Source organism: Doryrhamphus excisus, linkage group LG13 (genome assembly GCF_037039965.1).
Source record: "Doryrhamphus excisus strain RoL-2023G ecotype Guam linkage group LG13, RoL_Dexc_Guam_v1.1, whole genome shotgun sequence".
In the NCBI taxonomy this organism is placed as follows: Eukaryota; Metazoa; Chordata; class Actinopteri; order Syngnathiformes; family Syngnathidae; genus Doryrhamphus; species Doryrhamphus excisus.
In genome coordinates this window covers 10,175,892-10,201,527 of record NC_136369.1, presented here as the reverse complement: position 1 = coordinate 10,201,527, position 25,636 = coordinate 10,175,892, and the positions used below count along the sequence as shown (strand labels likewise).

The 25,636-nt window shown below is 40.8% G+C and overlaps 3 protein-coding genes across 6 annotated transcripts in view; all 3 read right to left on the bottom strand.

Annotated features, from left to right (window-relative positions):
- Nucleotides 1-456: 456 nt before the first annotated feature.
- LOC144901604 (glycine cleavage system H protein, mitochondrial-like) lies at nt 457-5,496 on the bottom strand. Its single transcript, XM_078795630.1, has 3 exons — nt 5,003-5,496; nt 3,971-4,050; nt 457-653 (listed from the first exon to the last, which is right to left on the bottom strand). The coding sequence occupies exons 1-3, from the start codon at nt 5,154-5,156 to the stop codon at nt 618-620; spliced, it is 270 nt and encodes an 89-aa protein (XP_078651756.1). The 5' UTR covers nt 5,157-5,496; the 3' UTR covers nt 457-617.
- Nucleotides 5,497-6,677: 1,181 nt separating this feature from the next.
- On the bottom strand, nt 6,678-16,126 carry kars1 (lysyl-tRNA synthetase 1). 2 transcript variants are annotated; one of them, XM_058088671.2, is made up of 15 exons: nt 15,960-16,099; nt 14,412-14,579; nt 14,032-14,176; nt 13,789-13,954; nt 13,613-13,706; nt 12,514-12,700; nt 11,421-11,546; nt 11,216-11,335; nt 10,927-11,089; nt 8,847-9,020; nt 8,661-8,746; nt 8,497-8,582; nt 8,281-8,407; nt 7,402-7,545; nt 6,678-7,268 (listed from the first exon to the last, which is right to left on the bottom strand). In XM_058088671.2, the coding sequence occupies exons 2-15, from the start codon at nt 14,549-14,551 to the stop codon at nt 7,194-7,196; spliced, it is 1,833 nt and encodes a 610-aa protein (XP_057944654.2). In that variant the 5' UTR covers nt 14,552-14,579; nt 15,960-16,099; the 3' UTR covers nt 6,678-7,193. The 2 variants fall into 2 exon arrangements, with proteins under 2 accessions (XP_057944654.2, XP_057944655.2); XM_058088672.2 differs by lacking the exon at nt 14,412-14,579 and having other exon boundaries at nt 15,960-16,126.
- Nucleotides 16,127-16,875: 749 nt separating this feature from the next.
- Nucleotides 16,876-25,636, bottom strand: part of nfat5b (nuclear factor of activated T cells 5b) — a 28,828-nt gene continuing 20,067 nt past the window's right edge. For all 3 annotated transcript variants that reach the window (XM_058089216.2, XM_058089217.2, XM_058089218.2), the window contains 5 exons: nt 24,835-24,967; nt 23,562-23,627; nt 22,954-23,057; nt 20,905-22,675; nt 16,876-20,520 (listed from right to left, as the gene is read on the bottom strand). In XM_058089216.2, coding sequence (XP_057945199.2) covers nt 20,279-20,520; nt 20,905-22,675; nt 22,954-23,057; nt 23,562-23,627; nt 24,835-24,967 — 2,316 coding nt within the window. In that variant the 3' untranslated portion in view covers nt 16,876-20,278. The remainder of the gene's footprint in view (nt 20,521-20,904; nt 22,676-22,953; nt 23,058-23,561; nt 23,628-24,834; nt 24,968-25,636) is intronic.

Here is a 25,636-nt window from a genome sequence, read left to right as displayed (position 1 = left end):
TGACAAATTCACGATTGTGTTTTAGTGTTCAAAACACTAATAGATGATTGAACAGAAATGGAACAGTCAAACATGGGACATTTTGGCAAAAAACGGAAGTTAATTTCTTTTTCATGTATGTGCATGGTAGTTACAGGAAAACAATTCTGAACACATTTTAACTTTATTCCATAAAAACCAAAGATAGCTACAAGCTTATATCCTGATAGTTGTCCCTGAGTAAGGGCAAAATGACGGCTGTGTTAAAATATATCCAGCAATTCTAATCCATTAAATCAATCAACACAATCAACACCCTTGTACAACATGTTAATACATGTAAACAAAGCACCAGCAGAAAGATCAGATCAACAGTCCGATACATTCACACAGCAACTACACCAGATGATCCTTTAACCATATTTAACTTAACGGTGTTGTAAATTGCTATGAATTACTATTATTGTTACTTACCAGCACCTTGTTTTTCTCCCTTTAGCCACTAGATGGGGACCTTCTACACTTTATATGACTACAAGTTCACAAAGCTGGTGATGCAGCTGGACTGAAGAAAATGCTGGTACCCATGTGGACTGATCTCCATTCAGGGTCACTCAATGCAGATAATAAAGGAGGGATTACCGCACCAGACTAGCAGGCGCAGGAACAGTGCCCTGCAATGTATTAAAACAGCCGTTTTCCATCTCATTTACTGTAGGTACAAAATGTGATATTTACAGAACGTACTCATGGTAGTCATTACAAAATCCCATGTAGATTAAAAAATCATAGATTATCCAGATTATTTTCTTAAAATAGGGCACACCAGCATTAAAGATTATATATTATTAGCATTTCTATAACACCATATTTAAAGTCAGTGTTTGGTTAGACAAAAGTTGTATCTCCTATTAAATAAGAAGAGGTGTGAGAGCACACGTTTGTCTTTATTCAGTGATTTGAAAAGCACAGCTTCATCCATCATTGATGACCTGGCCTCGACACTGCGTTCCTATCTGCACCTGAGGGCAAAGGTCAAGGAGTGCGGACTATAAGCAACAAGTGGCAGCTCGGTCAGGTGCACGGATGAAGACCATCATCAGCGAAAACAATGCACAGGCCCTCTTTTTTTTTTTTTTTACCTGTAGTGACGTGTTGAAGTATGGCATGCTAAAAGAAAATGGATAAAACTCAGACTTGTTATATCAAACATAAGGATTTTTTAATTTTCTCAAGGTGACAATTACCGTCTAGTCTTCCATCACATTTGTGCACATTTAAAATGGAGCGGAGCACCAAGAGCAAGACCCAAAATTTCTAATTTATCCATGTGATTGGGCATGTCAGTTCTGGATGATTGGTATCGGAATCGCAGAATAAAATCCTGATTGGAGCCTCCCTACATGAAACGTTTAAATATGCAGAGAAAATAACTTGTGTGAACATACACTCAGTTTACAGGACCTCCATTGCAGCAAGGTTGCTGCCATGCTCAAAGAACATAGTGTCAAGTTTGAGTGTGAACTGACAGGTTTTACTGCAGTCTATAAATCAGTGTTCTCTGAAACAAAGAGCAGCAATGTGCAAGCTGCCAAAGACGACAAGCTTGAAAATTTGCTCAAATGAAGCCTGAAAATGAACACAGTACATCAAATTCACCACGTGAATTGTATGTACTAATGTGACGATTTGGCGGACATTACTTAAAAGTACCTTAAAAGGGTGTCATACTCATCAGTAACACTTCTCTGTATAATAGGGTGCACTTCTAAATAATATGTGCCTCTAAGGCACATATTGTAATGTAGTGCCTAATTGAGTGTCCAATGAGTGCATGTTATTGTGCAAGATTATCTTTGTAATATTTTCCTGCAATATCAAAATCAAATCAACTTTATTCGTAGAGCACTTTTCCTGCAAGGACATGCAACACAAAGTGCTTTACAGAATTAAAAACAATTACCACAATTAAAAAGAAAACAATTACAAAGAAAGCCCCTCCCTCCCACCCTCCATACTAGACACACACACACACACACCCATAATCACACACAGTAGGGAGACATTAGGGTGGCCCTCTGTAAGGGGGTGAAATTTCAAACGAATAATGTCTATGCTCCAAACCCGGATTCTTGTTCCTTTTGACCCAGAAACGTGCTGTGCAAAGTTTCGTTGAAATCGGAATATATTTAACCGGTGCTCAACGACTCTGAAATTTTACTCAGCGAACACTAGTCACAAGCACTCCGGGTCCCCCTCCCACGTTGCTCTCGTGGGAGTATTAGCCGCTTTCCTCTCCTGGCGGGGGTTATGTGGCTGCTAGCCACTCATTGTCGCCCGGTCCGTGCAAGCGTTCCCTTCCTGGTGTCCGGGAACTGGCGCCGATGGTCCGCGACGACCTGGACGAGGAACTGCAGTTGTTCTTCGTCCTTCGTCAGGAGCCGGTTATATTCCTGAATCAGGGCGACGCCTCGTTCCGCATGGTCATTGGTGACCGACAGCTTCCCCAGCGCTTTGCACGCCTTGCCGTACGCCTCATCCTTCTTCCAGTCTGCCGGTTCCAACGCCAGGAATCCCTTGTCGATGGACATCTTGTCGAAGAACGAGGACGTATTGGAGGTCACGAAGTCCTCAAGGCTGCAGCCGCTGATCGCTGAAGCGGGAATGGTCACTTGCTTCTGGGCTGTGTCGTTGCCATCCTTCTCCTCAATCGCCGCTACCATCTTCTTCTTTGTTTCTGATGAAACCCGGTCGTCGAAGAACGCCAGGGCTACCAGCTCTTCCGAGAGGTACCAGAGGTGGCCGAGGAGCTTGTTTGTCGCGGCCTTGGAGACCTCCGCGTCCTCGTACCCGTCCAGTGCCTGAAGCAGCTGAAGATCGTTGAGCGGAGCCGCGACAGCAAGTGGGGCTTGCGTCCAGGCTTTGCTGTAGAGGCGGGCGGAGAACATGGCCACCCTCAACAGTCCGCGCTCCTCCTTCGGCGTCAGTTTGAACTGTCCCCTGAACAGCCACACCTTGAGCGAGTACAGCACCTTGCTCATCCACCGAGCGTGGTGCATGGGGCCAGGGGCACGGAAGCGGATTCCACGGGGAGGTACGCCGCCGAGAAAGATGACGGTTAGTTCCAGAAGTTCCCGGTAGTCGTCCCGAAGGTCTGTCCGCTCTTTCAGGGCCTGAAGGAACCACTCGATGTCGACCTCTCCTGCTCCATCCTCGATCGGCTGGAACTCGCCTTGGTTGATGAAGGGCCACCTCTCCTGGAAACGCTTGAACAGCAGGACAGCAGGCCCTGTAGTTGGCCCCATCACCGACGTGAAGACCGCCTCGATCACGAGCTCGAGAATGTGATGCCGGCAGGCGAGGTAGAGGAGGTCGCTCTTCAGCTGCCGCTCAATCAGGGTACACGCCCCGGTGTGGCGACCCGTGTTGGATCAGAACGCACTCCAGAAACATGCAAACACGTTGAAAAAGTACTGCCAAGCACTAGACAAATCCTAGACAGAGGAAAAGGAGCACTAGACGAGAGTTGCCACACACAGTCCTTGGTCCATAGTCCACCAACGAGAGCACCTGAGAACAGAGCCGCGGCATTTGTCACCGACAAAGCCCCTGTATCGTTGAACGTGAAAATGATCTTATATAGTAAAACTTTAAGGTCGTTGAGCACCGGGTAAATATTATTCGATTTAAAAAAAAAAATTACTCGCGTGGTTTTCTCATGGAGTGGAACAAGAATCTGGGTTTGGAGACTGAATTTTCAAACTTTCGAAAATAAGGGCCACCCTAGGAGACATGGCATGGCATTGAGGCAATAGCCGTAAAAAAACACAAAAAAAACGTTTCTGCAGGTGAGGACAAAGTGCAGAGTATCTGAAGTAGACTGTGCAGATTATCTGAACCAGCACCCCAATCCTCGCCAAAGCGGTGGACCAAATGTGTCATAAATCATCATAAATGAATGATTAGTGAGAAGACAAAGACAAGGGCCTACCTGAGCGTAGTTGCTGATACCAACGGTGCCAATGTCACCTTCTACTCGCACCCACTCATGCTTATCTGTGAACTTCAAAGCTGCACGGACAACAAAGAAAGAAGATTAGCAGATGAATGTGTGACTTGTATAAAAAAATAAAATGGCCCACATCCGAACGTAAGGAGTTATAGAGACACACTAAAAAGAAAAAAAATGACTGTACAATATCATATTTAACATAAATCTGACATGTTTATTTAAATTAATTGAACTGCTTAGCATATCTTGACTGACATCAGATTGCCTTTAGGATGTTTAATAAATAAAGTACATATTAAAGTGACCCCCACATTCTTATAATTTTATGTGCACTCTGTGGGGAAAAAAGGTTTATCGACTAAATCCAAACAAATTGGAAGTTGACCAGCATCTTAGAACTTATGTTGGAAAAAAAAAGTGTGACTATTTATACTTAATTTAAGTAGGTTTTTGGATGTCACAGTGAACTTCACCTTTGACCACTCCCTTAAAACTGATATTAAAGCTAATTTTAAAGAGGTGCAGGTTTATTTCAGGGCTAATGTTAACAAGGAGAGGAGTCTAATCACTTAGGTTGAGCAAATATAAAAACACATGAGCAAACAAATGAAAATATGGCTTGAACAGTTTGTCAACACGCATGACGAGGAGAGCACAATCAGGGCTGAAAGTCCCCCTGTGTGAAGGCCTGGATAACTGCATTTAAAAACTATATTTAACACCATCGACATTTTTCTGTTTTTGCTAACATGAAATACAGGTTTAGCTGTTGGCACAGCATCACATGACATTTGTTTAATACATTGCGACATGCAGCAAAACACGAGATTAGCTGTTGCTAATTAAGCCTCAAGTTCTGAGTTAATGTCTCGACTAAATTATAAAAAAAAAGGCTAGAATTATGAATAAATGAAGCTTTGTTGTGAATGGAGCTAACACGCTGCTGCTAATCTTCACGTTCAAACTTTGTTCCACAAATATGAGGTCCACTTGGAATTATAAAGTTTGTACCTGTGGACCGGGCCGCAGTGGTGGCCAGCAACCGCAGACAGCTCTTCGACCATAGCAGACGTGTGACCGGATGAGCTGCTGTCGGTGAAAGCTGACAGAGTCCGGAGGGCAAGTTCACAGACAAGCATCGTAAGACAGCTGCTCTCATCGCCATCTTCACTTCAGTGTGCGGTTCCTCTTTCGCACTGCGCGCATACACTTGACCGCGGGAACGCGCATCATCTACCTCCCCGCCGGTTTGGGGGGCGTGGCATCGTCAGAAAGGGGCAGGGTCTAAATGAATGAAAGAAAAATTAATTAGCAAAAGCGCATGTTTTATGTTTTGCTAATATATGGCGAAATAAACCTGACCGGAATTTGTACCTAGAACTTGCTGAAAATTAAAGGGATAGGTGCTTAGTGACATCTAGCGGCAAACCTTTACATTACAGCGAACCCTTAACTCTTCATGTCTTCGCCACACACACACAAAAAAGGCTTTGGTCTGTATTTTAAACAATTGTGACAGTACAAGTAAAATTACAGTCAAGTTATACTTACTATACTTGAGTAAAAGTTGGTAGTAACTTTTTGGCTCCACTGTACACCGCTAGAATTTCCCCTTGGGCCACAGAATAATAGTTTTAAAAACCTTAATGGCATAACTAACAGTTTGTAAGAAAGTGCATCACCTTTAGAATTAAGAAGTACTGTACAAAAAATAGTTGGTAAAATGCACCAAAGTATATTCAATGTTCCAACAGATTATACATTTCAAAACTCCATTCCATACTTTTTCTAGACCTGTATCATTAGACCGACACTATTGTTTTTATTGTAAAAATGTAAATATAAATACCCTCTGATCTCAGCCTCTCAAATGTGAATTTTTTTTGTCATCTATGAAAGCAGAGTGATCATATTTGTATCAGACAGGGGCTGCCCACCTACTCATGGAGTAGGAGGCGACAACCTCAACAGTCAAGTTGCGATTAATTCAATGCCCTGGGAATACAACCTGGATGAATGACATTACTCACAGGTATATTTTCTTTGTGTTTTATGCAAAACAAGAAATTCACAGTTTGGGAAACAGTGGTTAACATTTTTGCCTCTTTCTGCTTTGTTGCAGACAAAACCACTATCTGTGCTTAACTCATGTTGATTTGGTCTGTCAAGGCCACACGGGCTGGTTTCCACCAAATTAAAACCCACCGCACAGTCTGTGTCCAGGGTGCGAGGGGTGCGAAGGTCAGCTCTACTTATTTTTCCTGTAGATTTGATGATCATTTGTAGTCTGTTCCTGTCCTGTTTGGTTGCAGAGCCAAACCAGACAGTGACCTGTAGACTGAATGGTTGCAGAACAAAACTGGGTTTGCATCTCTTGGGGTAGATTGAACTTCCTGAGTTGTTATAGGAATTCCACGCTCTGCTGAGACTTTTGTTGTACAATGGCTATCTGGGAGTAACAGGTACCGTAAAATAGTTGACCGGCATTATGGTTTCTCGACAAGTTGTTTCATACAAAACACTGCGCTTGCACCACAGGCAAGGGGCAATGTTTTGTATGAAACAACTGGTCAATTAAGGTCAAGACCTGAAGTACAGTAATATCCAAACTGCACAAGCTAAGGCAGTGTGTGTGTGTGTGTTTCATATATCAACATAAGAAATTCAAACAATATACAAGAAAAGATTAAATAATGCAGATGTATGACATTTATTTAGACGTACAGGACAGAATCTTTTGGAGTCCATAAATGACTGAATTGAAGTAAATATCATTTGAGTGGCAGTACTGTGAAGATTGACATTACAGGTGCTTAAGTTTTATACTCAACCAACTCCAGATCTTTGTCAACAAGCTAATTTGTAGTATTTTTGAGGTTAAAGCATTTCAGAATAATGGACAGAATAACTGACAATGGGTGGGCTCATAGTGGATGAGTACATTTCGTGTCTGCTGGACAATGATGATTTAAATGTCGACTTACTGTCAAACAAGCAGGGCCCTAATATGTATGATCACAAACCTTGTAGAAAATACAAACAGTAATTGTCATGATTTAAAAATTTAGCCTTACAATAAAGGATGGTCTCCTTCAGTAATTGAGCAACCGAGCTTTTGACAGATAAAAAAAAACCAAACCCATTCCACCAATGACCACAAAGATTCCTTCCCCAAACATGGGAAAGGTCAGAGGTCACTACATTACACAGAGGTACCCTCAGCGGGAACTGTTGACTTGTTGTCATCAGGCTTCATGGCTGGGAAGAGCAACACCTCCTGAGAAAGAACACACACACAGTTACGGAAACTTACATCAAAATGACCAGATCAGTTTTTAAAGCATCCATGTTCAGCTGAAAAACATCAATGTGACAGTGGTGATGTCACTCTGCATTTATAAAGACTTTACCTTGATATTATTGGAATTGGTGAGAAACATGGCGAGACGGTCAATGCCCATTCCCCAGCCAGCTGTTGGTGGAAGACCATATTCCAGCGCTGTGCAGAAGGTCTCATCAATAAACATGGCCTCGTCATCACCCTCGGCCTTGGCCTGAAAAACATTATATTGCGGACATGTTGTTAGGGATTGATTATGGGATGTCTCATATCTTAAAATCAAATCAAACTTCATTTATGAAGCACTTTTCATACATTAAAAATGCAACTCATTGTTAAAAACAATGCTGATAACCCCCTCCTCTATCACCTCTTGCATTAATTAACTGGATTCTTATTCGTGTATTAATTACCTGCCTTATTTAGTGCAATAACTAAATGAAATGCCTAGAACAAAATTGTATCCTATTTGACAGAAACCTAAATTTTATTTGATGCTTGTTTAAAGTAATACAAATACACAGGAAATTAATTGTTATATAAATGTGTCCTCTATAAACAGCATAAATGGTTATGATGGTTACTACCAGGCTTATAATAGCACAAGTGTATCCAAGTTGCAGCCCTATTAAAACTACTTTGACAGAAAGAAGAGGTTTTATGTGATTGCTAACGTTTAAATTACACTTTTATTTACAAAAAACATCTCCACTCACTGTGTTCATTTGTCATTAAATGCAGGTGTCGTGTTTGAATAAAACACTTGTAAAAATTGTAAGATGAAGCAAACATTCTTTGGTGAACGACTCAACATCAACTGGTGAGCTACTTCGAGCATACGAGCTACCTGTTGGAGACCCCTGTGATAGTGTCTCCATCCAGTCAATTGTAATTGTAACTGTACCATGTGCAATGTGATCATGTTAGCATTTATCAAATTTTAACACACCTTGGCTTGCTGCTCAAAAAGCTCCCTTTGTCTGATGGGGTCATTCAACTCCGTGTAGGCATTGCAGATTTCCTTCTTCATCACAAAGAGCTCAAAGCGCTCCGTTAGGCCTTTCTGTGATCGATGCCTATAACAAGTTGGCATTTAAATTGTCACATTGGAACAGCTCAAAATGGATCACTGACAAGACTTGAGACGAGATCAGATGTTAATCACCATTTTGCTAAGGGGCTCATGATTTGGGGGTGATCACAGATGAATGTAGGGTTGACACAGGTGACCTCCAGGAAATCTCCAACAAGCTGAGAGAAAAAACAGATTGGTTTAAGTGAGATGTAAGTGTGGCTAGCACTGTACAAAACAATGTATAAATAAAGCACCTTGTCCAGGAGGCGGGCAGTGGTTCTGGGAGGAGGACATTCAACTCCCTTCTGGGCACACAGGTCATCAAAGAATTTACGCGTCTCTGAAGGCAAATTTGGAAAGAGGACATTTGCCTTACCTTTATAGCCCTTTGTCAAAAAACTATGACTGTCAGTATTGTGCTAACTTTTTCTTCAACTTACCCTCACTGTCGTAGCTGTCAGTGGGAGGAAATTTGACTCCCATTAACTTCTCAAGGTCGTGTGTCATGCTCACTCTTCGAAACGGCGGTGTGAAGTCGATCTCATAGGCTTGTCCTTCTGGACCCTCAGGGTGATAAGTCACCTTGTACCCTCCTGTGATGTGCTTCACCATGCCTGTGAGTAAACCACAACAAGTCTTTTATAAATGTATTCATGTTATAACATGGAACAGTTTTAGGTTAAAATTACATTTCCTTAATTCCTGCTGTAATGTGTTTTCTATTTGTCTCCAGTATGTACTAATACAAGTGTATATGTTGGGTGAATACTGCCCCTAAAAGAAAGCAACAATATATTATTCTACAATACTGTATGCAGTATGAGACCTGACCAGAAAGTGAGAGTCTAAAAACAATCACATTTGTATGACTGTGTACTGCATAGACCAAGGCTGCATAAAAATATAAGCATTTTGCAAGTCACCTTTTCGCCACAAATTATGATTATTACATGTTAAAATGTGCTATATATTTTATATGTATAAAATCCAATTGCCAATTCTGGCAATACGATGCGATAAGATTCACCCTCTTCATAGTGCGATATGATGCAATAATCATTTAATTGAAATCAATGCGATCCGATACAATGTGGTGCAATTTCTTGCGATATGATGCAATTCAACATGATGCAAATATGCAAAGGAAAAAAATGGAATTCAGTATGGTCCTCCAAAAAGGATTTGACTTTATTCCTTATAGGCACTTGGCAGTGTCAGGATCCCCCTCCCCCACCTTTCATTTCTTCATCCTTGATGCCTTGGAAGCTTTGATAGTTAACAACCTCTGTTCATGACAGAGACTCCTGTTTTTGATCATATGTTTTTTGTGCATCTTCGCAGTGGGATGCATCTTTGGCCTGCTGCTATGCTCGCTACCCTGCCGTCCTAGTCAAGCCTCTGAGGATTTTCCCTTCTTCTCCTTCAATAAACTTTCTTATTTAACCATATGAGACGTCTGCAATTTGGAGTTCACCCACAACGGCGACAGAAAGACCTGACAGGCAGTAAATTCAACAAAAGCGCTGTTTGTCTTTTTTACTATGCGCCACTTCTTGCCATCTTAAAACAGCAATGACTTTTCAAAAACAACTTTCCTCACACTTTGACATGCGGCTATGCAATATAAATAAAACAATTAAACAACAATTACTGCTGTACAAAATACAGTATGCAGCAACAGCAAAATTAAAGTGACACTTTCAACAGTGCAATCAATGTTTGTTTATATTCCTGTCTGCAAAACACACTACTTTGAATGCACTAGCAGGTAGGCTAATACAGTAGTGAGGAGCAGAAAGTGTAAAACAACTTATACCCTTTCAAAATTGTGTCAAAATTCAGGAAGAAGCCAACTGCGCTCTGCTGTCATGTCACCTGCTGTGCTGAACACTCGTTTGGAGGGGACACTTGTTGCAGGACGGACAAATAGCTCCTGGCCAATTTTGAAAATGGGCAGGCGGGGGAGGCGGCGGTAGACTTGTCGGTGATGTGGTGTACCCTTTTTAAAAGGGGGTCTGCATGTTTGTCATGCTGCTGTTGTACGGCTTCTTAACGCGGCATTGTTTGCAAATGACGGATGTTTTGTCGAGCTTTTACATTGTTCTTTGCGAATCCATAGTGTTTCCAAACATACGATTTAAATGTTGTAGGTATGTTAAATATAGAAACTTCCTCACTGCTGTTTGCGCGTGAGCGTCCATGCTGTTTTACTAGTAGTCGTATGTGCCTCGCGGCTTCCGTCGGTATTCAATACAAAACGCGAAATAATAATGGTGCATCCATTGCACCTGGGGAACACCATATGGTGTGAAGTTTAACATTAATAAAACGGTGCTTGCATCAGATTTTACAGATACCCACAAACACATCGAGATGAATCTATATTTCACCTGTCAATTGCATCCACACCTAGTGAATGAGCTGATGCACTCGCATCGATTAATATCAATTCTTTTCCACACCCCTAGTACATACATGGCATACAGTACTACGACAGTGAATCAATTTGTTCCCACATACCAGACAGAAGTTTCTCGGTGATCTCCATTAAGTCGTGGTAGTCTGCATATGCCATGTAGAATTCACAGGTGGTGAACTCTGGGTTGTGAGTGAGATCAATGCCCTCATTCCTGAACTGACGGCCGATCTCATACACCCGATCCATCCCACCAACTACAAGCATCTATTGGGGGGGGGGGGCACAGTGAATAGTGTCAGCATTAAAGAATGTGTAAAGCTATAAGAGTAAGTACATCCAAGAGAAAATAAAGATGATGTATTCAATTGAAAAGGCTGCAAAGTATATGACCTTGTGGTAGAGCTCAGGAGCAATCCTCATGTACAGGCTCATATCCAGCTCATTGTGGTAAGTTACAAATGGACGGGCCACTGCTCCCCCAGGAATTAGGTTCATCATTGGTGTCTCAATCTGATCACACAATTGAAAAATTAAAATTCATCACAGTATATTTTATACATTTGTGAAGGTATAGGAAAGCTTGTGTAGTCCTTACCTCTAAAAATCCTAGTTGGTCCAGGAAGCTGCGTAAATATGTGATGATTTTGGCTCGAGTTACGAACTTCTGCCTCACATAGTCATTGAGGATGAGATCCAAGTAGCGCTGACGGAATCTGGTTTCCTTTGAGACAAACATGACAGTGGCACAAAAAACAGCTTTAGTGTGGTTCGTTATTGTTACATTGTCACTCAAGAAGCAATAATTTGCGTATTAATGCGCCTTGAAAAGACGTTTCAGTACTGTTAAATTTAAATCATCAAAATACGGCAAGATGCTGCAACTATTACATGTTATCAGTGTACGTGTCAATGCATGATCACAGCATGTATATCAAACCATGCAATGTTGGTTTTTTTAGAGGGCTTCAAAATACAAATTTTCCCCCCAGAATTACTACACAATGAAAGAGCTACTGAATTATCTTCAATATATTAAGTAAATAATGAGTTTTTTTAAGTGTGAAGGAAAAGGTGGTACATGGCTTCAGGTCAAATGTCTGAAGGGGAACGTGACTGTAAAAAGTCTGGGAACCAGTGCCCAATTTAATCATTACTGTTTAATCCAAACAGGGATTAAGGTCAGGAAATGTGCCAATCTTGTTGAAGAATGCAGTACTCAATGCAGTCGACCATGGCAGGTCCCTTTTTCCACAAACTTGCATTTCCAGGTCATGTGATTTTTTTATTTAGCAACTGAGATGTTAAGTGTTTGTTGCTTATTGTTCACTGGAGAGTAAACAGTTTATATCACTTATCCTCCACTCCTGTCTCCTTCACATTTGGTGTTCCTCAACATGAGTAACATGTCGACCGACAACAGCACAGCAACTACAGCATGGCTGTACCGGTGCAGCTAAATGCTAACAAGGTAGGTAACCACACCTGTGCTATCCTTGTCTGATGCATTGCAACACAGCACACGCTTGTGGTAGAAATAGTATATACAAAACATTTTTGTGGTTTTGAAAATGTGACTTTTTCATACTGTGGTATTCCTTGAAAGCGATATCCAGCCATTGCCTACTTGGATCCTTGTGACACTAAAACAGAATGCGTTAATATCTCAGTGTGATCGTTGTTGGCTTTACCTTGTCTTTGAGCCCAAAATGGAGGTGAGGTAGCATGTGTAGACAAGGCGACAGCAGCGTCATCTCCAGGGGAATGATGGACAGCTCCCCTTTTTTAGTCTTTCCTGGGTTTCCACGAACGCCGATGATGTCGCCACGCCTGAGTTTGTTGTTGATGGCCACAAACTCTTCCTCAGACTTGTAGCTCCTGAGAGAAAAAAATACATGTTAATTGTAAATATTACTGCCTTTGCTTCAGGATGTAAAACAAGCATCTTTTTGACAGGGGTTTGTTTCATTTGATCACTATGGTTGAATCCCAATTCTACCCCTTGGCCCTTGTCTTACCCCTAAGTTTTGCACGTTCACAAAAAATCAAGTGGTGTCCCAATTCTCCTTAAATCGAGAAGTAAGGGGCAAGTGCTAAGGGCTATAGACCCCTTGATACCAAGTGAGCTCAAGAACCACACTTGAAACGAAGGGGAAGGTGGAGAAACATAAAAATGTAAGTAATTACGCACAATTATTGAATGTCACAGTGACATCATTCATGTTTCATTATATATTCAATAAGTTGCTACTCCACGTAAATATTCTCCATGTATTGAATTGTTGCATCTAGCGATATAATTCACTGCAATGTTCCACATTTCATAAATGATTAAACAATGACTAGAAGGAGATACTGACCACATTAGCGTTTTAATTGTGACTTTAAAATCGCTCACTAACGAAGTAAATCTACATTACTAAACTGGCCATGGAGGGTTGCTATCACAGCTGTGTGCTATAGTTGGACTATAGAACATTGAAATAATGTAGAAATGTATGCACCTTACTTTATGGAAGGAAACATTTATTATGAACAATTTCATTATATCTCATCGCCAGCAAGCAGTGAGGGGTGATGATGTAATGATAATCAAGTGGTTTCTCATTTCTTAGTGGCTTCTTCCCCTTGGCCCTAGGTTTTAAGGGGTAAGGGAAGGGGTAAAACAAAGGAGTAGGGCTCAGGGATTCAGTCTATGTGCAGCCTTGCTTAAATAATAAAATGCACTACAGCAGTGCTAAATGTACCTTCATGTGCCAAACCTAAATGCACAAATATTTTTTGGGGTACCTTGAGTTTGCCATAACTTGCAATTTGGTGCCCTCGCCTCTCAGGTCATAGAACAGCAGCTTGGCACCAGAAGCTCTCTTGGCATGGATGCGACCTACCAATGACAAGACATACAAAATCACAACTTATTCACACAGTTTGACTCGTCATCCAATAATGAATTGGAATTAAAGTACCTGACAAATTGAGAACAACATCTGTTAGCTGGTCTCCTGCTTGTAGATGGTTGTACCGCTCAATGAACTCTGTGAGTGACAAATCAACATGGTACTTGTGGGGATATGGGTCCTCAGCGGTCCCCTTGAGCTCCTGGATGGCCTGGGAGCGGATCTTGAAGTATTGCTACAATCAAATGAAACCAGTGTAAACAGCCTTAAACATGTGAACGACAAAGTGCCACTTCAGCAGAAGAATCTCACGTTTGGGTCGAGTGTCTCCTCGTCCAAAGCAGCAGTGTCCGATGGTCCACAGTTATTAGATTCCCTCTTTTGCTCGAGCTGCTCCTTGGCTTTGGCTTCTTTCTCAATAGCTTTCTTCTCTGCTTTTAATCTTCTCTTCAGCTCACTAGGACATGATAATCACATTGATATAAGTGGTTAAGTGACAATACTTAATGAAATGCTGTATGTGAAAAGTTACTTTTGATACAGCTCCTCATGCCATTCATCATGTCTAAGATGCGCTTGAAGGGTTTATAACACAAAATGCTACTGACCGCTTTAAACAATAAAACCGAACCTACATTTATGGTGGTGACAAAAGGTTGGTTGTTTTTCTCTCGAAAGGAAAAGCCACCAACCTTTTGTCACCTCTCCAACGGTTCCCGTAAATATGGGCTGGGACGGCAGCTGTGCACGGAAGTGCATGTTTATACCACTGCCCCCTGACCCCACGGGCCTGGCACAGCTGCTGCCTGGCTGCCCTGACAAGGCACAGCATGCTGAGCCACCACAATCAGCAGGGTAATCTGCAGGAAAGAAATATACATAGGAAATGCAAATAATACGTAAAACAAACAAATAGAACAAGAGCTTGTTGGGTTAAGCCGACTGGGCACATGCTAAACATGTGTTGTAGACAAACTAGTCAAGTCTTTTGAACTTCTTTTTTAGGTGAAGGATAACCAATTTGCAGTTGTGAGCCTTTCATGTGTCACCTTCTGTGTGCCTGTCTGACTGTCATGTGCAGCTACTGTATACATGTGTAGGTAACTAAAAGGGAGGCAATGTTAGTAACCCAAGTTGACTAAAGACTTTTTTTGCCGCTCTATCAGGGAGGAGGTGATAAAGTAGAGGGCGCTGCCCATGTCCAACTGACTGGACTACAGCCAGAATTACCTCTGTATCATGGCGGACGATATATTAGGTACTGAACTACTAAATATAGCCTCTATAGTTAACTCTCTTCAACACAGCCCTCGGTGATATGGACAATATGGACCAAAACTCATATCCCGATGTATTTAGATTGAATATCGAAATACAATATATATTCCGATATTTTGACAACAAAGCGAGTTTAGACAAAAGTCAAAGCCTTATATGCGTGTAAAGTTTTATTAAAATGTAAACAATCTTGCTATGTAAAAACAGCCGCTGAAATACAATAGTATTGTCTGAATTCAGTTTATATGTGTTTTGTAATATTGCTAAATATCCCTTGAAAGAGCTATAAAACCCATCGGGAAAACACGCTCCTAACGTCTAACATGAGTCCCAGCCACTAGCGTCCACGTACATAAGAACGATGTGCCCCACATCTGAAAGAGAACTACAGGACAAATCTATTCCAAATAAAAAAAGTACAAATTAATAAAAACTGTGTAACTGTCAAACAGCATTTTGATTTTACACCGCAAGCACGTGCAGGAGCCTATATTAGCATTCAAGAGGAAGGTCAGAAAAGAATAGTAAAACCCCTAATGGAAGTAATACTTCCATACTTTTTTGTCTCTGACCACTAAAAATGCTATTTATATAGCGTATACATTTATAAATTCTATATACAATGTTTTAACACAGCAGTGTCACAATTTTACAAAGTCGGAGTGTGGACAAGCTTCCTTTGACCACGCTTTATGGGGCTTGTAGTTCTACCATATCCAGATATTAACCATGACTATGTGCCACTCATGATCCTAAAAACTACATTCCCCCATGAGCCCCTCTGTTGGGCTTATAGGAAGTGCAGGCTAGTAGCATGCCTTGGTGTAGGAATTTTCGCTATCGTCCGTAGCACTGACATATCGGCTATCGTTACGTTGCGACTATATTTAATCGTTTGACTACAAATAAATGGACCGAGTTTAAAAGATGATAGAAGTACAAGGAAGAGATGTATAACTCACTTTTTGCTGAGTTTATCGCCGTCCACCGCTGTTACGTCAGCCATGATGGTGCTGTTGCTGCACTCCAACAGATCTGCGACTGCTCAGTGCTCACTAGTGATGGGTCTTTCGCGAACGATCCGTGTCGTAGCATATAGTAACGTCAGTTTTCACTCCCCCTTTTCTGTGAAAGTCCCATGGAATTGGTCCCATGGGATATCAACACTCAGAGCAAGGGGGAAGAAGGCTTACACACACTTCAGCAGTGAGCACACAAAGAGGAGGAGAGGGAGAATGATGCTATATAATCAGAGACTAAATGCTGAAAACGTGATTTTTACATTTGAAATATTTTGGTAACACAAACACACAAAAAATATATCTCAGTTGCCATTTGGGAACCGATTGTTCTTAGAGAACCGTGCCAAACCGTCGACTCCCGTAAAAGAGCCGAAATACCCATCAATAACCCACCAACAACCCAATACCCATCACAACATGAAGAAATGCAATAATTAGGTGATGCATTCAGAGTCTGTCGGGAATTTTTGAAAACAATGTTTGCTACTAAACGAAGGACGGCAGCTGGCAGATACAGTATAACACTTCTAGTCTTTAAATTTGACAGATTTCAGTATAATTCAGTTAATTAAACGTACTGTCAATAGTAATGCATAACACACTAAAGAAAAAAAATACTGTAAAAACATTCTTCATTGCTAATTCACACTTACGTGAAACTTACCTGCAATATACTGAATCATATGCAATTACAACTATAAAAAGAATAGAAAGACTACATTTTTATTCTACTGTACTTTTGCTGCTGTAAACCTGGAATTTCCCCTTGTCATAACAGGCATTGCCTGAGACAGCTACGAAACTCAACCAATGCAATACACAAAAAACATTATAAAATGAAGGCCAAGAAACAATATAATAAAAGTATATATGTTTAATATAGATTAGATAAATTTACAGTAAAAATGATCCCAACAAAAGCTGAACAATTTTTAAGCCGTCATTTAATAGTTGTTCACATAGTTTGAAAACAAAATCAATTTCCTTAAAACACGTTGGTGAACTGGGGGGGCAGGAGTGCTTACATTGTGTTGGGAGACTTTCAATTTGTCAAAGATATGTGAAGAAAAAGACTTTGTTAATTACCAAACAACATATCCTGCTTTGCCCGCTAAGAATTAAAAATGAAATGCGATTGAATCCAGTGTGCACTGATTTATTTTCCTGGTCCCATTACCTAAAGCCCTGAGAGGAATCAAAAGAGATCAAACACCACTAGTCTGGTAAACACAGAGCCTAGATAGAATGCAAACATGCACATAAAAACATACACGCAAGAAGAGAATAGAAATGTGTTGGAAATTTCCCAGTTCAGACATCAAGCATAAATAATGGAATGAAAAACTTTGGTTACCTTGTAATATTAAAAGCGGCTATATAGAAAAATACATCGTCAAAAACTAACGAATCTACATTTACAGTATATGTAGCTGCATAGCAGTTTCAGAAAATATGTGCATCCATGAGGTTTGACATAAATGCACCGTATACATGAGTACAAATAGGTTAGATTCAGGATGAAAATTGCACAACACAATGACCATATTTATCTGATCTTTGCGGTAGAACATTATTAGCACATTAAACATCACTTGGCTTGCAACTTAGTTATTGAGAACTCATTTTTACTAGCAGAGAAAGTTCGCTGTTAGACAAAACAAAGAGAAATCTGTCCATTCCTATTAAACACCTTGTTCTATTGAAAGAAACCAATCACATTGAATACTCTTGCTACACTGACCCCATCTGTGTAAAAGTTATAATACTGAAAGTTCCTCTTTGAAAAGACATCACAGTGCCAGCAAGTCCAGTTATAATTGATTGAAAAAGTTTTACATTAAATTACCGACTTAAATCACCAGAATTTACTTGGATGCAGCAATGTACAGTATGTGTTAATATTTGGAAGAAAAGGCACTTTTCTCTGTCATATTGCATCACTAATACACACCAAAGGGACCGGTCACAAATACAAACACAACTACAGAGAGTATTGAGAGTGACACAAATAAATTATATACTGTATGCTTCAGAAGACTCAGACTTTCTGGAGAAACAAAAACAAACACAATCATAAATATTCAACACTGGCAACCTTAGTTCTTCACATTCACAAGAGCCAATGACATACTGTACATACTGTAGCTGTCAGGTGTTCCACTGAACACTCAACTCTGCCCAAATGAATATAACACACCATGAGTCACAGTAGTCAAAGTTACACATATACATCACACAAAGTGAGTACTTGTAACCCACGCTTGGCTGCATTTCTTACAAACAGTGCACACAAAAACAAGAAATTTGAGATACTGTACTGCCATAAGTATTTTGTCAGAGACCAGCCCCTTCATTGTTCACAAAATATGAAAAAAAAACATTGGAGCAGGAATAAAAAGAGAGAAGGACCTTGGTATTTGATGGGAGATATTTTTTATATGTATTAAATGGCACGATAGAAAAAAAGAAAGCCATAAAACTGGCCCATCATCAGGATTTACACAAAACAAGCCAACACTAGTCGATTCTCCAAGAATGAATGAAGTAGACTGTTTAGTGTTAACATTGGCTAGTTACAGTACATTAATAAAGGATTAATAAACAGACCTCTGACCAATTGGAAATATGAAAGGGAGCCTATACTGTATGTGAGCACCTGAACATGCATAGATCCAGCTCTATTCCTGTGGTGTGAAGGAGCCATGATTGAGTCCTAAAGTAATAAAGTAAAATAAATTGGCTGGCACAAGGACAGCTTTATATACTTTAGTATATCTGGCCGGAAAACAGGCCACCCATCGTTGGTTAAGTGGGTCTCATCTCAGGCACAAGCTTGTGCGATTCCAATGCAAATTGCAAAGATATCTCGGAATACAAAAAGCTGCACCCACAGTCAAAATTCTTAAAAGCATACATTCTCAAAATCTTGTGAGCAGAAACAGCACGGAAAACATTCCTTCCTGGAATAGGCAAGTTTCTGAACCATAGGAATACTACAATTCTAGGTTATGCGTACCTGACGCTGAGTGATTCTATCACTATTACAGTTTGACACGATATTAATGTACTTGACGTTCTATTATTTGTAGTATATGCAATCTCATAAAAATGTTACTACTTTGAAACACATTCGTTTAAAATATTCCTCAGTTAGTTGAACTCATGACGCTACATTTTGGGATAGTTTGGCTAGCAAATGAATGAGACAAAACCAAGTGGGGAAAGTTAAATTATAGTTTGTTATAGTATATCACAAATCTGTGCCAAAATAACACATTTTAAAAACGCATTTTTGTCTCAAGTCATGCTCTGAACTCACCATTCTATCTATATAGAATCTATATCATGTATTCTTTGCTCTTCTCCTTCTCTTGGTAAACTTTCTGTGCTATTTTCAAACCATACTACCAACACGTTCGTCATTCTCCAGTCTTTTACTGCCATACACTCCCATAACTCCTGGAAACAAAGAGAGGAGTATAGGATGATTTTAGGGTCACATCTACACACCTTCAAGGACACAATTAGTTCATTAAGCAATAGGGGTGTCACAAGATCTCACGATATTAAAACATGACAAGATTTCACGTTCAGAAAAAAAATGTCTTGTTGGCACTAGGCCTGGTATGATAATAAATAAGTGAATTCATCACAGGATAAATGAAAATGAACATACTGTACATTGCCATGCGCATGTGTGTGTTTTCCTAATCCGCCCCCAAACAGGCAGGAAAAGAGTTCATTCTGGTTTCAGCACCTTTGGCGTGTTTGTTCCATCGAACAACAGCAAGAACGGAGTATGCTCTTTGTCAGTCATACAGTCTATGTGCAGAAGAGTGTAACGGAGTAGAAATATTAGTAGATTGTGATTTATTTTTTTTTATGTTTTCATTGTACTTTTCTTAAAAGTAAACTTTTCTTACAAGTAAATGTTGTATCGTCTTGTAGACCTAATCATGGGTATCATCTTGTCATGTGAACCGGGTGTCTCGTGACACCCCTTTTAAGCAATACTTCCATTACAAAATCCAACTCAGAACACTCAGATGTAGTTCACCTTAAGGTGCTAACAAGGAGACGTTTCTGTTGGGCAAATAATGCTTTAAAGTCAGTGTTTCTTCAAAAACCAAATCCAATGTTAATTGGTCAGAAGACCATTCCATTGCTCAGACAAAAAAAGCTTCCAATAAATCTTTATATATAAAAACAATTTGACTCTTCATTTACATTTGATAATATAATAATAATGAAATATATAATTAGTATGAACGAGTTAAGCTGCTGCCCGGCTCTTGCAAGCAGCTGACCAGCAGGTCATCAATCTTCTCCATGTTCTGGGAGGTGTTCATGCTGCTCTGCCCCGTCACCGACTGTGACAACGACTGGCTGAGGAGCGACTGAAGCCGGGCCTCGCTCTCTCTTTGGTTCTGGCCAGACTGGCTGATGGCTATGATCTGATCCGACAACGTGTTTCCTGATGCATTCATCAGATGACCACATTCTGAAAAGTGAAGAAGAGATGAGGATGGTCAGACTTGCTTTCAGACTTAACACACAAGACTATCTATATACTATGTTTTGGAATTGATATAAAAAGTCACAGTAACCAATCTATATATGTTTGAATATTTTCAAAGGCTAACAATTTGCTAAAAATCTATGTCGGATGCCTACTACAGGTCTGACTGGCACGGTTTTCCTTGCATTCCCGACCATGGGCAGGCCTTGAGGCAGACACACTGAAATGAGATTTGAGAAACTAGAGCGCCTGCATCAACAGTGACCACTTTGGCAGCACCAACCAAGCTTTAGTAACTTAATTAGTTCATTTTCATTCAGATTATATCACGGTTATCACAACAGCTTGAACAGCAAAATAACTCACCGTTTGGAATCCCAAAAAGGAAGAGTTCAGGTTGTGTAGGTTGGCTGGGCTGGTTGATGGTCCCACTGACTGTAGACTGAAACAGCGTCCCTGGCTGCTGGACAGGTGAAGAGGTGGTCGTCTGGAGGTTTGCCACACCATTCTGCGAGCCATACATTCCTGACTGTGTGAGCTCCTGAACAACCAGTCCGCCCTGCAGGGAAGCCATGTTTGGCTGAGCCATGAAGAGTCCCACAGATTGCTCTTGCCTATTGCTGATGGTTGGTCCAAGCTGCATTGGTTGCTGATCCTGAAACAGCACTTGCTGGCGTGTATCATTAGGGTTACTTAAGGCCATGGGCTCAGAGCGGTTCTGCTGATTTCCTGTCACCATGCCGGCTTGAGAGAAAAGCAGGGAAGTGTTCTGGGGCTCTGGGGAAACTACACTGCTGCTAGTCAATGGAGGAATCTGCCCCTGACTGCTGAACAGGATACTGGATGCCTGGTCTGTAGTGGACAGCGGGTTGCAGAATAGTAGACCAGCCTGGGGTTGTTGCTGCGGACCTGCAGACAGTGTGTTTGCAGCTGGATGCTGAGAGATGTTCTGAAACAAAGATTGCTGCTGAGTTGTTTGGGAGAGGGGTTGCGTCCGGGAAGGCTGCTGTTGGTCCATTGGCACACCTTGCTGAATGGGAGAGAGCTGGCTTGGAGCCTGAAATACTGTTTGTTGCTCGGGTGCAGGCGTCTGCAAAGCGTTGAGGAAGGCCAGTTGCTGCTGCTGCTGCTGCTGCTGCTGCTGGCTGCCACTATTTGTAAGCTGAGATGAAAGAGATGACTGGGGAAGGAAAAGACTTGGGGGTGAAGGCTGCTGGTCTGGGGACTGTAGCACTGTCATGTTGTTTTGGAAAAGTGCAGCCTGCACCTGCTCTTGGGTGTGAGAGGTTTTCTGGCTGTGAAACAGACCCCCCTGTGAATCTTGGGTTTTAGCCAAAGGATTGGGATTGTGGAACGCTGGAGGTGAGGGCTGTGAGGGTGTCTGCTGGAGGAAGTTAGTCTGAATAGGAAGTAGTTCATTGGTCTGCTGAAAGAGAGTTGCATGTTGTTGTTGCTGCTGCTGCTGCTGCTGCTGCTGTGTCTGCTGGAAAAGAGATCCTTGGTTTGGCACAACACCTGGCGAGGAGCTCTGCTGTTCCACACTCATTTGCTGGATCTGAATTATCTGCTGTTGTAGAGTCTCCAGAGCCTGCTGCTGCTGCTGAATATGCTGTTGTTGATGCTGAATTTGCTGCCGTTGCTGTTGAATTTGCTGGTTTTGTATCTGTTGATGCTGAATGTGTTGTTGTTGGTTGGTCATTGAGTTGTTCTTCTGAAGTGGCAAATTACAAAATCCTTGAGGCTTAAGCTGCCTAACCGCTTCCCCTAACTGCGCCACTCTATCTGAAGGGAACATAGACATTTGCTGCTGTTGAGGCGCTGGATCACCACATAGCCCCCCCACAGACCCTGAACTGCTGACTTGGCTCTCCGGCCCAAGACCTACTATTGGCTCTATGAGGAACTGCGGGGATCCTTGCAGGAGTATCGAGTCTGCAGGCACAGAGAAAGAGCTGGTGGCCTGCTCCTGCTTCTGGATTGCATTTAAGGGCTCTGTATTGGAAAAAACAGGGGCCTGGCTTTTGTCAGAATCGCCTGCAGGCTGGATCATTGTGTTGGTAAATTCTCTGTTCTTATTCTGATGGCCGGGAGGCCTATCTGGGTTCTGCTGCACTGGACACAGGTCTAGAGTCTGCCGCTGGAACAATTAAGAAAAACAAAAGCATTTCAAGTCAAATAGCTTTTCTTTGTTATGCAATATTTTTGCGGCTCCGGTCCAGATCTAGTCCGGCTTGCCGCAAAGAGCCACCCACACTGACTCCGGAAAACGCAATGGTGAGCTCCGCTCCGGCTGCAGAAACCCACAGCTTGACCAGAAAATTAGACCCCAAACGGATTCTTTCCGCCGAAGACGGAGCTGCACCACACGGAGCTAGTGTGAGCCTAAAACAGGGATTTCGGGTTATAATTCTTCACCTTGAACACCCCAGAGGATTGCAGGTTGTTGGTGACCTCCATTGGAGTCACATCTTCTTTCTTTACTTGAGGCAACAGCGGAGGCATCAAGGTAGTATTTAGAACTGCAACATGTAAAATAGAAATATTATGACGACAATAAAAACATATTGTAACACAGAGGTAATATAACAACAAAAGCAGTATGCAGACTTCATTGGCTGTTCAGTATAAGATGTGACATCCTATAGGCTCAAAATTATTTGGTTAATTGTCTTTTTATTAACTGAAAACCATTTGTGTTCTTACCTTTTGTTAACTGTATATGAAGTACATTTTTATCTGTATATGAAGCACTTTATTCTTCTTGATGAAAAAGTTTGATACTTTGTTGTAAAAGTCTCATCACCTCTTGGTGAGCTTGGGAAAATAGTATAATCCTCCATCTTGGCAGTCAAATTCATTCATTCATTCATGAGAGCATAACGATATATAGTAGCTCATAAATATATCTTAACTGCCATTTTGTTTATCTGAATAAAATGTTTAAAAAAACACACACAAAAAACACAGCCCAAGCTCTAATCATAAATATAGAACATTTGAGAAAGAAGATACAAAAACATTACCTTGGTCATCAAAGGAACACTTCACTGGAGAGGGAATCTCTTTCTTCACAAAAATTTCAGGATTTGCTGCAACAGAAGAATATCACAGCTCAGCTAAAATCTCAACAAAACCAAATAACAAATAGTACGCAGCAGAAATTTATTGTCAATATTCAATGAACAGTTTTCCAATTTTCAAACTCATGGCTATGCTGTCCAGGGACGTGGAAGTGGGGGGAATAAATCAGCTTAACCCTTTAGGAGGCTTATGTATGGGGGCCCAGAATTTGTTGCTACACTCCTGGTGCTGTCAGACAGGGTCAGAGATGCGTTTCCTCTGCATAGTTCCCCAAAATTCAAATTGAATGCAAAATGCAGTTACGGTAGTACTGAGCCGCTTAAACATTCTATTGGCAAGAAATAACACTCTGCTTAGCAAGCAGAGCAACATCAGAGCTCACAATAAGCTTCATTGAAATTGCGGGCGGGTTAATATTCCACATATTCAAACCGGCAGACAGAACGCAAAGCCTGTGACAAGAAAACTAATTATTTTCTGCATGCACAGAGAAAAACCTTGCGAGTTTGCACAGGTAAAGTAGGAAAGGAGCTAGTGTGTTGGAAGTTTAAAAGTACATTGTGTACATTGGCTGTACACGCCACAGCGGGCGAACGCACTCCTTGAACTGTTGACTGTGGTTCTCCCCACCTCGGTGTAGTAATAATTCACATTACGTCAGCTGTAGAGCAAAAAGTAGTGCCTTGAACAGAAAATGAATTAAATCTTTCCCAAAATAACATCAATAAACACACAAGAATCCCAAATGTATTCTTATATAAAATATGTAATATATAAAATTTCTTCTCAGAGATTAATGGAGTAGCCAACAAAACAACGGTACTAATTTAAACAACAATAAAGTGTTTTTATTTTTACTTCCTACTGTATTAATAATGTAGTGCAATTGGAGGCGAAGTAATTGGTCCCTGTTTGTGTCTGCACCATCAGTGATAGATGCACATGCCTGGACAGCATAGCAAAGCAGACAAGGTCAAGCAATCTGGAAAGTAACAACATGCAAAATCACATTTTGTTTGCTGTATGTTTGCTGTAAGAAAATAAAGTTCGGTTTTGGTTACATTATTAACCTGAGAGAGGGGGTGAAATCCTGGCAAAAGTGAAGTGTAATGAACTTGAGTGCTGAATGTAGACTACAATATACAATATAGAGTAAAGACACAAAAAAAAATGTTGCACGTTAATGTTGGTTAAATGAAACAGACAGGAACAAACCTGAATCTGGGTTGTACGTAAATGGCTGAACATCATGGGATCTTCCAGCATTGGTGACCACGTATATACCCACGCACACCGCAGATGTGATGGCTTGGTTTTGGTATGGTGGAACCTTCACTATCAAATGATTCTTGTGATGTTGCATGGAATTCAGACAAGACAAACAAATAACATTATACAGAGTAGTCGATGAGTGAAACATTTTTGAACAGAATGCATTTTACTCCTTTATGTCAAGAACAGTACTTCTCAAACTGTGGGGGGCGTGAGATTTAGGGAGGACATTAATTATTAGTGCAGACGTGCCAACATGTATGAATGTATCGTACTCAGCATGCAATTTGATAGGGCTGCAAAGGTTATTCGAATAATTCAAGTACTTTTTATTATTTACTATTTTTTACTACTTTACTAACAAATTATACCCAGCAACTTAAATAAAAGCTGTGTTTTTCTGTTTATTTTTTGACTGGCAATTTAATTGCTACCCACCTACCCCTTTTCCAAAAGATGTATAATATACCATTTCATTTGAATTTAATCTTTGTTTGCCGGATTCATTCACACCAGTTAGACTCCCTCTAGTGTTTTTTGTGCATGCAGTCAAATTGAATATAGTATATATAGCTCTAAAAATGTTTTATTTTTACTTGTGAATACATTATTTCTCTCTAACCAATAATTTTTTTTTTACTCGATTAATCACCACAAATGACAGTACAATACTCGATTACTAAATTATTCGATATCTGCAGCCCTACTCTTGAATATAAAATTTTGTTGCATTTCACCGGTTTCA

Coding starts and splice junctions, on each gene's coding strand:
- LOC144901604 (XM_078795630.1), bottom strand. CDS start 5,156: ATGGCGATGAGAGCAGCTGTCTTACGATGCTTGTCTGTGAACTTGCCC. Junction 4,051..5,002: donor CACTGCGGCCCGGTCCACAG/GTACAAACTTTA, acceptor TTGTCCGTGCAG/CTTTGAAGTTCACAGATAAG. Junction 654..3,970: donor GTATCAGCAACTACGCTCAG/GTAGGCCCTTGT, acceptor AATACATTGCAG/GGCACTGTTCCTGCGCCTGC.
- kars1 (XM_058088671.2), bottom strand. CDS start 14,551: ATGCTGTGCCTTGTCAGGGCAGCCAGGCAGCAGCTGTGCCAGGCCCGT. Junction 13,955..14,031: donor AGGAGACACTCGACCCAAAC/GTGAGATTCTTC, acceptor ATTTGATTGTAG/CAATACTTCAAGATCCGCTC. Junction 8,747..8,846: donor TGACAGCTACGACAGTGAGG/GTAAGTTGAAGA, acceptor ATTTGCCTTCAG/AGACGCGTAAATTCTTTGAT.